Genomic DNA, 12,648 nt, shown 5'->3' with positions numbered 1-12,648 from the left:
ACGAGGGGGAAACCTTCAAAAGGTACCCGACGACGTTGGAGCGACGTCGGGTTATGTGGGATTCTTACCTCACTAAAACCCCCCCTGGTGGCCGTTCTCAACGCTTGTTGGAGAACTCCGGGATCTCCGACGGAGCGCAACCGGAGTCCTCCAAGCGCGATGCCCCGATCGGGGTCTCCCCTGGGGGAGCAGATTTCGCTCCTCCCGCACCATCTGGTGTTCACGACGGTATGCGACCACAGATACCGCCGTCCTTCCCGGGATCGCTTACTAGACGGCTCGAGCTCCCACTCTTGCCGCCCGCAACCCCGAAAGCCCCCTTTTAGTCGCCTCTTACGACAGGCAGGGCATACCGTAGCCCGACTCTAGTCCCGGAACTACAGGGACAAATATATAGGTCCTACAATCATTACAATAGGTATTTACTATTTTAATGATTGTATAATTATGTTTATGTATCAGTAATCAGTACCTAGATATAATAACAGATTCGATGTTATAGAGGGCATTAGGGCACCGTCGGCCTGCGATCGCATGGAGTCCGGCCCGCGAACCAACCTGTCATTCATAAGTAGAGTTGTGCCAAACATCTATTTTTAAGTAACGAACTGTATTGCGATTTGCATATTTTCATTCAATTTTTTAATATCCCGAACTGAATATATTTTGGTTGACATCTAACGACACGAACATCTTAGAACACGATGTCGTGACATAAATTAGCTACATCGTAGATAACTACCCCTACGTCAGTAGGATAATATATCTATGAGCTACATACATCAGCTAGTAACATATATTACCTAATTAGGTAAACATTAAATTCTAAAAAGGTTAATTATTTGAGACAAGAGTACCCTTAGTATGAGTTTTTACATTTTTGCAAAAATGACTGTTGTTTACGTATTTCCCATACATTTCCAACCAGTTCTGTATTCTGATACAGTCCGCTAGGGGCGCTTATTGGAAATGTATGGACAATTATTTTTTGTAAAAACTTAATAACCCGTACTAAGGGTAAAGAAAAAGAAATAGCCGATTTTATGGCAATTAAAGAAAAAAGTTTGTCTGAATTGAAAGGATTTTTTAAATCGAAACGGTTATATTATTAGTTAAAAATTCTTTTAGATATCATGGGACACTCAAATGAAGTAAACTTTATGTTTTGAAAATTGAGAAATTCTTATAGGAAACTCAAATGCAATCTGGAAGCTGCTATCGTTCTTAGGGTTCTCTAGCCAAAATATAAAAACAGAGCTCTGTTACTAAGCCTCAGTTGTCTCTCCGTCAGTCATGGAGTTTTATGTCTTAAACCGTAATAGAGAGACACTTGAAATGTTTACACCGTATGTATAAAGATGGCCGTTATAACAACAAATACTAAAAATTAAAAAGAAAGAAATTATATAGGAGTCGCCAGACAAGGAACCGCCGCGTTTGGCCATTTTTAGCTTTATCTATTAAACCGTAATAGGTAGACAGTTGAAATGTTCACAACACATTTATTTCTATGGCTGATAAGATAATAAATACTAAGAATAAAAAAAAAATGAAATGTTGGTGGTACGGAACCTTCCGCGTGTGAGTTAGACTCGCATTTTGCCAATTATTTCAACTATCCAATCACAAAAAAAAATTGCTGGCCCTTAATAGGTTGCTGGGGCACTTAACTCACTGGCGTTGAAGCAATTTTCTAATAACAAAATTTACCTATTTCGAGAACATGGAAAGCGGCTTTAATTCTATCGCTACCACGATGAAATGAATGTTCAGGAAATTATATTCAATCTCAAAATGTAAAGACGTAGAGCTAAGTAAACTTGTACAGCTGATAAGTTCAAGCTCAGATTCCCATAAATGTCTTGTCTTTTTCAGTCTTTGGCAGAATTCATGGTACCTAATAGATATTGATTTATCCCACTATAATTAGATACTTATTGCTTAACTTTATATTATAAAGTATGTACGTTGCCTGCATTAAAGTTATAATAATGTAAGAATGTGAGCGGCGGCGGTGACGCGGCCGGCGCGCGGCCGAGCGGCGGCGGCGCTGCCGCATGCCGTCGCTATTATACTTTGCACTTATATGGCCTACTGTTTAATATACATCTATTTCGCATTCTCACATTATGATAAGTCCAACACATTCATGCACATGGTAGGTATCTTCTAACCTATTACATTCTAAGTCTATTACCGATTAATTAAACGCAAGGACGTTAAATTCATCGAATCAAATACGAAGGTACTCAATATACATTACTAGACATCGGATTATATGCACTATCAAAATGCTGAAATATGCACTAGAAATTTTTTTTAACAAAAAAATACAACCGTTCTATATATTTCGTTGGATAACGATGTAAACAGCGTGTGTAATATGAGCGCCGACTTCAGAAATATGTACTAAACCAACATTTATTTCAATTATTTTTTACTTTGCAGTGACATAGAAGTCGGTTGTATTTTTTTGTTAAAAATTTTTTTTCACCCTTTTTAGTGATGACATAATAACATTTATATTAATACAATATAAAATTGTATAAACGTGATCATGAATTAAGGTAAGGTCTGAATTTACATTGATTGGAACCGTTTTTATATTGTCTTGTCCGAATTTTTATATTGTCTTATATGTTCCAACCTAACCTAACTAAATAGTCAATGATGAACTGGCTTTGCAATTTCATTAGAACCTACACCAAATATCTTCAAACACAAGTCAATTATTCCCATCGGTTGAGGAGTTACATATTTTGTCTCCGAGCCACATTATCAGATTCTTAAATAGTCAATGATAAACTGGTTTTGCAATTTCATTAGAACCTACACCAAATATCTTCAAACAAAACTCAATTATACCCATCGGTTGAGGAGTTACATATTTTGTCTCCGAGCCACATTATCAGATTCTTAAATAGTCAATGATAAACTGGTTTTGCAATTTCATTAGAACCTACACCAAATATCTTCAAACAAAACTCAATTATACCCATCGGTTGAGGAGTTACATATTTTGTCTCCAGAACCCACTCTGATCCTCATCATATTTAAATGGCACCAACTTGTAGCAATTGTCCACACACGAAATTAAAGGCATTAAAATAGGTTCATAAACGGCGAAGTTATGGCTGTCATATTTACACGGGTGGAGGAGTTCCCCTCATTTTCTCCAGAACCCATCGATGGATCCTAACCATATTTAAGTGTTTAGTTTAATTTAAGTATTAAAATCGGTTCACTAACGGCGGAATAGTTTGTGTACATACATAAAAAAAACCGGCCAAATTGATAACCACCTCCTTTTTGAAGTCGGTTTAAAAGGGCAAAATACCTATTAACTAAAAGGGGAAAATAAGGCCAAAATATGCACTATAAAATTACGATTATTTACCCAAATTGCTATAGTGTATCCAGTCAATGGTGTCCAAAGTCTTTAGTTATTGGCATTACGATCAAGCTTTATGGACAAATCTAGAATTATATTTCATTTTTGTTGAACCATAATAAAATGATAGCCATCTTTTTATGTTACCAAAGTGTGAACATATGAGAACATCTTATAATATCTACCTAAATAAATATTTAGAAGATTTTTTTTTAATAAACTTTGTTTATTAAAGCTTTTCAATTACTTTAACTTTTCGGAATTTCTCAAAAAATCAAGGTCATCTTTATCTAAACATTAGTATTTTGTAACTAGTCGTAATATTTATGGTAAGTTAGAATATGGTATGACTACGACATACATGTTAAGGTACTTTGAATAGGACCCTTACCACTGTTTACTTATTGGACGGGAAATAATATAAATGGGGCATCACACACCTGTCATCTTACAGTTATAATGAACCATAAAGACAGTACGCCAAATGTATAAAAATGCTGATATATGCACTATCAATGAAAAAAATACTAAAATATGCAATAATGCCAAAAAAGTGACGTTTTATGCATTTGCATACAGAAATATGCAATTGCATATAATCCGATGTTTATACAATACTTACAGATATAACACTATATGTTTGAAGACAAACTGTTTATAGACACCTATAGGTATAAATTGTAATTAATATAATGAGTTTCAATTTCCCAAAATATTTCTTTTCATGTATTATAAATTTGTATCATTTTATCGTGTTCAATGGCATTGTTGTTGGCAATGGCAAATCCCACCTATTCAACCTTCAAATGCGCCTGGTGACGGCGCAGATCTATAAAACAAATTTCCCCGCTTGCAGTTCGTATCTTACTATGCTGACTCTGAACTTCGCAACTCTACTCAACAACTCTCAACATTTTTAACTCAGTAGGTGTAGAGTTACTGCGTTAATAATATTTATATGTATAATAAATTTCACGTATACATGTACATGGCGTTATTTACATATTCAAATCAATTAATTAAACTACGCTCTACCACTTTACTACGAGGCTCGTAGTGAGGTGCTGCGTGTGTAGTTGTACATGTGTCATTGAACTTGATACAATTAACTCTTTTGCTATACTCGACGCTTATTATACAGTGCCAGATACTAGATAAGCGGTTTATTAGTTTAGGGCGATCAATTTGATGGCACCGGTCGGAGTATTTACCTAAATACTAAATGCTTTCAACAGTTCAGCGGACATGCGCCTGTTTATATAAAAAGTTATGTTGCCCCGTTGTTTTACTTGCGTTTAAAATGTTTTTTTTAAATAGAAGTAGGCTAAATTATTCCTTATCAGGTAACATCATCATTATTATACATCAGGTTACGGCCGGTGAGTCTCGTTAAATTTGATTCGGGCGTTTCGGAGATTAGCCGGAACAAACAGATAGAAAGACAAAAAAAAATGTTTTTTTTTGTCTTTCTTCTGTTGTACAACTACACACGCAGCTCACTACGAGCCTCGTCGTAAAGTGGTAGAGCGTAGTTTAATTAATTGATTTGAATATGTAAATAACGCCATGTACATGTATACGTGAAATTTATTATACATATAAATATTATTAACGCAGTAACTCTACACCTACTGAGTTAAAAATGTTGAAAGTTGTTGAGTAGAGTTGCGAAGTTCAGAGTCAGCATAGTAAGATACGAACTGCAAGCGGTGAAATTTGTTTTATAGATCTCAGACAAAAAAATATATATTTTTTTTGTTATAAGCTTCTACCGTATATGCTTTATATTATAAGCAATGAATAAAAAGCTGTTATTTTGACATTAAAAACAGATTATCTATAGATTTATGTCACATAAATATAGGTACCTATAAATTCATGTGAGATGTGCGTACGCACTCGCGTGCTTACCTTCTCCTAGCACGCGTAATTACATTTTTTTATTACTAGTATATGGAGGAGCAGACGAGCATGCAGTCCACCTGATGGTAAGTGGCTACTGCCGCCCATGGTCATCTGTAATCGACTCCAGATAGAATTAGATATTCGTACCGGAAGTTGGCCACAGATGCGCCGCTACCCCTGAGGACTAAGCTGGAACGCCTCAGAAAAGTATGTCTCCCTTACCACACCCTTCAAACCATAACACAGCAGCTTAACACTGCTGTTATAGATCAGAAATAGGTGTGGCGGTGGTGCCGCCGGAGTCTAACCACAAAGGGTTCTACCACCCTCAAAACATAGTACCTGTTGTATTGGGCGTAGGGAACCTCGTCCGCTCGCACCACTACACATGCGATAGGTACTTACTTGTAGTACTTAGCTTGTAAGTAAAATTATCCCTTTCTGTGAAAATCCCGACAAAAATGTTTCAGTGGTTCTAGCATCAAGCTTGTTTTAGAGCTTCGTTTTCGGCAACATTCTGTGATCTTAGTATCATCTTATATACATGTTTGCCACTTAAACCGTGAATAAAGGGAAGAATTGAAATTTTATTCATATAATAATATTATGTTTTCTGTAGTTCATGACTCGTTTGGCTATAGCAAATTTTAGGGAACCCAATATATTTGTCTATAAATTGACTCTATATTTAAGGTTACAAAACACTACTAGTTATTCATTAAATATTATTGTACCAAATAGAGACGAAAAGGAACAAAAGCCGAAGGTAAGAGTGAGTGTTATTCAAAAGATGAACCTATATGTTGGTGTTTATGCCGAAGATAAGGTTTCATTGTTAAAGAAATTAAGTCATTTTCTTTAACATAATACCTATAGCTTGACCGTAGGTATTAGTTTAAAGAAAACATTTACGGACAACGTACACCTGTTGAAGTAAATAAATGTTATTTAAATAAAGAATCAAGACAATGAAGGTCTTCCCTTGTTCATATTAATTTTGAATTCTCTTTACGAAGATTTATAAAATAAACCCAAAATGTATTGTAATGATTATTAATTAAATATTCTATTACACTTTATTATCAGCATAACTATGACTGCTTGATCGATAGATGATTTATTTGTTCAAAACTCATTTCACGTTTTAATGCTGAATGTAGGCACAATCGACTACCGCTGTCTACCACTACCACCTACTGTCGATTATTTTTACATATTTATTGGCTTATTTCTAACATTTACATTGGGGGATATCATACCAGTATGAAGGATTGTCACATGTGAAGGTTGTGCATACAGCCCTGACGGCCGCACGCCGCACACCGCAGCCGCGTGCCGCTGCACTCAATAGGCGATGTAGGCGCAATATCTTTGAATGAAACATGTTATCCGTAATAACTTACTTCTTTGCACAAGTAAATATACAGGCTCAAAATACGAAATATTAAATTATACCATCATATAGGTGCTGCGGATGTAACGGATCAGTGTCTTATTTAAATCAGGAATAGACCGAATATTTTTACCTTATCAGTACTTTCCCTACAATAATTATGTTAGGTAACTAAATATATCTTCAGTTGAATAAATTACCGATAAATTGTACTTGGTACAAAGTTAAAATGATTGTATATCAGTAATAGTTAGTAATTTTTGCTACTACACGTTCAAAACACAAAAAAAATCATAAGTCTGATGTAAATATAAATCAGTGTTACATAAAATGCAGTAGGGTAATTTTAGTTAAACACTGTTCTTATAAGTATTAAAAGCGGGATTTACATTTTACATGGAGTCGATTTGCGTAGGGCGGCTACATGCGTGCCAAATCGCGCCATTGGCAAGCCTTGGTCACGTCGCTAGCATTACCAAAATAATAGGTTTCTATAAATCCTCTATAGGTTGACTCCAATTTACTAAAATTATAAGAGATAGATGAACAGATGTTTTTTCATGTTTTGGTTAAATCCATATACAGCAGGCTTCCCTTTAAGCGGTCACGTTCATTTCTTTTGACGTTTCGAGAGGTCTCTCGACGTCATGATCATGGCAATGTATTTTTTAGTCAACACAAAAATGAGTAAGTATGGATATTGCTACATGTATAGTTCTGTGCATATATAGTTGTGCATAGCCGCACCAGCAAGTCGCGCGCCGCGAGCCGCGCGCCGCAAGCCGCGAGCCGCCAGTCGTCCTCAGGCGAGGCAGCTGCATGAGCTCGCAGCCACATTCCTGCATTATTCACCTATGGTTTTCCCACGCTCTTACATTATGCGTGTGTTTTATTGATTTGTGTATTGACTCTACCTTGATCTGTTTTTCTTTACAAATATTTTGTTGTGTTTTTAGTTAACGATTTGTCTCCACAGCCTAATAAATACCTACATTAATAATTAACATTTTGTGATGTCAAAACTCTACGATTATGTGGGTGGTACAAGAGTGACAACCAACTGCTGTTACTTAATATTTAATAGTAACGTGTATGATGGACACGCATGATTACATTTCTTTGATGTAATTTTGAACAAATGTCAATTGTACCAAAAAAAATTATATTAATTTAAGTTAATGCATCCCTAAGTGAATGCTTCGATAATGTTTTATAATAAGATCTGAACTTAGTTAAGCCTTTAACATACCTGTTATACATAATATTATGAAAAAGCTTATTTACCGTTCTTGTGACCGATAATCCGTTTGATATTATTTCGAATTTTCTTGTTTTCGTGTACCTACATTATTTCACATTACGTTATTTTATTCATTCCAATTTAGGTACAGTTATAAGAACTAGATAATGTCACATAAAAATAAATATTACCATTAGCATTAGCAAGCATGCGGACAGCCGTCCGATCAACATCATATTATAGTGTAATAAACAATAAATAAGTTTAGTTATGTATAACTTTTTTAATCTTGAAATTTTTAAGGACTCTAATTCTATTTTTTTTTTGTTTTCTCTAAATTGATTGTTTTCTTATTTATCATTATTTAGTATTGTTGTGTTAACCGAGCAGTTTGTTTATTTATTATATTTTGTCTATTTGTAATTGTACTGTGTGTTGCAATATTCGTAAATAAAGTATTTTCTTTCTTTCTATATTTGGTATTATTAAAAATATGTATATAGTAGTATGTACACAGTGTTTTGTTTGTTGTGCAGACGTAGAGCGGGCGGCAGAGCGGCGGTGGCGGCGGGCTGGCGGCGTGGCGGTGAGCGCGGCGGCATGGGGCGCGCGCGGCGGCGGCCGGCATGGCGGTGAGCTGCCCCGAGGTGATGTACGGCGCCTACTACCCCTACCTGTACGGCCGCGGCGCCGCGCGCTCCTTCCACCACGCGCCGCACTTCCAGTACGAACGGGTTAGTACCACACCTATAACAAGCCTTTGCCCAATTGGGCCAGCCAGTTCCATGCACCATCCACATGTGACAGAAACTATAGGAACAGTTAAAAAACAATAGTTTTTTTATAAGGAACAATACGAAAAGTTACATAACAATTGGTATTTGAGTGAAAAAAAACATCAGTTTTGTTACAGACAAAAATTTAAAAAAATACTGGATTTTCAGGTGATGCTATCGAACAATTAATAATATATAATTATTATAAGTAATAATTATAAGTATGGAAAAATGAACACTACTATTTTATCAATTAATTCTACAAATGTCAAATTATGTATTTTTGAGTACCTAATTCTTGATCGTACATAGTTCGTATGTTCGTTATCGTATCTACAGCATATTACGTATATAGTAGGTTATTGTTTTACATCGCTGTTGTGCATAATTATGATACCTATACTTAACTATATACTGTAGTAGGTATCAAGTCAAACAATATACAGAGAACGAACAGAGACACTGAATAACGGAAAAATAGATAAAATATATAAAGAGAGAGAAAATAAGGATCTCTTAACGAGAACCGCAAACGAGTGTGTCTGGTGGCTCCCCACCCGCCACCGTCCCGCCGCACCAGCCGCACCAGCCGCTTCAGCCGCGGGACAAGCCGTGCATTTTACCTTTTTATAAAGTTGACGCAACGGCAGTTTGACGACGGCGTATTTGCTGTTTATTTATTGATCGTAATTAATTATTACGCGTTGAAACGTGCGCCGGTGCTGGCGATGTCGTCGACTTGAATAAATTACATTAAAATTAACGATATTATCCGTTAAAGTAGCATTATATTTACGTTGAAAACTCAATGAATTTGGAACAAAGGTATAAAATGTCAACTTTGTATATTCCGGTAATTTCGGTAAAATTAATTTGATACCTTTGTTTTTAAAATCAGTTAAGATTGTTCGTGGAAATGTTAGGTTGGAGTTATAAAGAAATGAAAAAATATAGGTATATTGAAGTGTATATTTTCATGTAGCTCGAGTTTACTTCTTAGGTATGTACCTACTCTCCTACTACGAAAATATTTACAAACTTTACAAGTAACAAGTGTAGGTATAACCTAATTGTCGACTTACACCCATTATCAATAATCAATCTACCATCCAGTATTGTTCTACCGAAAATCGAAATTCTAATAGGTAAAAGCTAATTTATTAGGCACGAGCCTTTTCTCTTAGCTTATACCTCCGTAGAAAAATATAATTAGTAAGAGTATATTCGTGCTTTTACCCGCGGCGTCCATCGAGGTCAGAGTTTCATATTTAGGGATATAAAGGTACGGAAACGGTACCTACTTTCTTCGGAATAAAAAGTTACTACTTTACTTGCCTTAGTCATCTTTGTTTCATATTTATTTAACGTTCAAATCAAATCAAATCAAATCAAAATTTTTATTCAAAATAGGTTCTTTACAGATCACTTTTTGAATGTCAAAGCAACTACCACCACTTCACAAGGTGTTTCGTTATGGAGAAGAAGCGGCGAAAGAAACTCCATAACACACATCTTTTAAAAAAAAAAAAAAAAAAAAAAAAAAAAAAAAAAAAAAAAAAAAAATGTTTTTGACAATGTTAACTTAACGTAATGGTACATGTGGAGCTGGAGCTAATTCAGACCACACCGTTTTGTCAGTCAAATAATCACTTACTTTATAGTACGCTTTTTTACATAGCGTTAGTTTAACGACATGTTTAAACTTTTTTTCTGTGAGATTCAAAATGTGGTCGGGTATTTTATTGTAGTAGCGAATACAGTTGCCCACGAAAGATCTAGCCACCTTACATAATCTACGTTTAGGAATTACTAATTTATTTCTATTTCTGGTATTAAAGTTATGGTGGTTACTATTTCTTTCAAACATATCAGTGTGTTTTCTTACATACATAATATTTTCATAAATGTATTGACTATGCACCGTCAATATATTAATAGTGGGAAACAGTTCTCTTAGGGACTCACCACGCCGCAGACTATATATTGACCTTATTGCTCTTTTTTGAATAGTAAATATAGAGTCTATGTCAGCAGCACTGCCCCACAGTAGAATGCCATAAGACATAATGCTGTGAAAGTAACTGAAATAGACAAGTCTGGCAGTGGGTATGTCTGTTAACTGACTAATTCTTCTGACTGCAAAAGCTGCAGTACTAAGTCTGCTGGACAAAGCAGAGATGTGGGGACCCCACTGGAGTTTAGAATCAATGGTAATCCCCAAGAAAACAGTTTCATTGACGAATTGCAAAGTCTCACCATTTAGAGCGACATTCATCCCCGTACTCCTTACATTTGGTAGCATAAATTTAATACATTTAGTTTTATTAGAATTTAAGAGTAGGTTGTTTGCATCAAACCAGTTCTGAATCAAGCAAAGAGTTTCATTAATATCGTTCGTATCCTGTGTTTGTCGTTTTACTCTAAACACCAAGGAAGTGTCATCAGCAAACAAAACAACCTCAGATAAATCCTTTACTACATTTGGCAAATCATTTATATAAACTAAAAATAGAAACGGACCTAGGATGGAGCCCTGAGGTACACCTATTTTAATATTAGAACCTGCTGATAATGCTCCATTTACTTGCACTCGTTGGACTCTATTGTTTAAATAAGAATTTATCAACTTTAGAGAATTTCCCTGAATACCATAATATTGTAATTTTAACAATAAGGTTTTATGATCAACACAATCAAAAGCTTTAGACAAGTCACAAAAAATACCTATAGCATCATGTGCTTGTTCCCAACAATCAAAAATATGTCGCAGCAATTGAACACCAGCATCTGTGGTAGAACGGCCTTTAGTAAAGCCAAATTGCTTTTGATGTAAAAGATTATTTAGTTTAAAATGAAGCAACATTTGCTGTAAGAGGATCTTTTCAAAAATTTTACTTAGAACAGGCAGTACTGAGATGGGTCTATAATTGTTGGGATCTTTAGTATCACCTGCCTTAAACAATGGAATTATTTTGCTATGTTTCATTAAATCAGGAAAACAGCCCTGATCAACACACATATTAAAAATAGTGACTAAGTAGGGAGCTAAAGTTTTAATGATTGATATACAAACTTTTACTGACATTCCCCAAATGTCCTCTGTATTTTTAACAGTTAATTCTTTAAAAGCTTTTAATATGTCATTAATTAAAATATGTCTAAATTTAAATTTAATGTGACACTGACTTAAATTCTCTTTAAGGATGGTCACTGCTTTAATTGGGGATGATTTTAAAAATTTAGTAGTATTAAATGGTATATTCGAGAAAAAAGTTTCAAATTCTTGTGCAATTTCTTTATCTGAGGTAATCTGACCACGTTCAGTAGTAAGAGATACTTTACTGATACTTAATCTGCAAGTTCGTGTTTCGGCATTAATTATTTTCCAGATTGTTTTAATTTTATTATCAGAATTTTTTATTTTATTATGTATGAACTTAGATTTAGCTGTCATACAAACTGATTTAAATATTTTAGAATATTTACGAACATATTCATTGAAGTGAGGGCTACAGTTATTCTCTCTTTCACTATAAAGCTCGAAAAGTTTACTTCTACTTAGACGAATACCTTTAGTAGCCCATTCACAAAAACTAAGTCTAGTACTCTTTTCATACCTAACTTCAGAAAATATTTTTTTAAACTCTGTGTGCACTGTGGAGAAAAATGCAGAATATAAATTATTAACACAAGTGCTATGGTTCAGAACTGACAACTTATTTAGTAGCACTTTATTATATTTTAATAAACGGTGACTTGTAATTGGTCTATGAAGAAACTTTATGTTCCCTTCCTTGGATATGTTATATTGGATATGGACAGACTGCCCCTTGTGATCAGATTTAATCTGATTTATTATAGATTTTTCAACTACAGAGCAGTTACAGAAAATGTTATCGATGCAAGTAGCAGAGGATGAAGTCACCCTGGTTGGCTCAAAAAA

The 12,648-nt window shown here is 34.9% G+C and overlaps 1 protein-coding gene across 2 annotated transcripts in view; it reads left to right on the top strand.

The window, feature by feature from the left end:
* vg (transcription factor vestigial) overlaps positions 1 to 12,648 on the top strand; it is a 53,785-nt gene that overhangs the window by 1,262 nt on the left and 39,875 nt on the right. The window contains exon 2 of one of the 2 annotated variants that reach the window (XM_073084884.1): positions 8,466 to 8,663. In XM_073084884.1, coding sequence (XP_072940985.1) covers positions 8,556 to 8,663 — 108 coding nt within the window. In that variant the 5' untranslated portion in view covers positions 8,466 to 8,555. Of the gene's footprint in view, positions 1 to 8,465; positions 8,664 to 12,648 lie in introns of those variants that run through there. The other variant, XM_073084883.1, reaches the window with a different exon arrangement.

This window comes from Epargyreus clarus, unplaced genomic scaffold (assembly GCF_041222505.1).
Source record: "Epargyreus clarus isolate Ecla_fem2 unplaced genomic scaffold, WU_Ecla_fem_2.2 ptg000021l, whole genome shotgun sequence".
Lineage (NCBI taxonomy): Eukaryota > Metazoa > Arthropoda > Insecta > Lepidoptera > Hesperiidae > Epargyreus > Epargyreus clarus.
The sequence above is the reverse complement of the archived record's forward strand: the minus strand, read 5'-3'. Positions and strand labels throughout refer to the sequence as shown.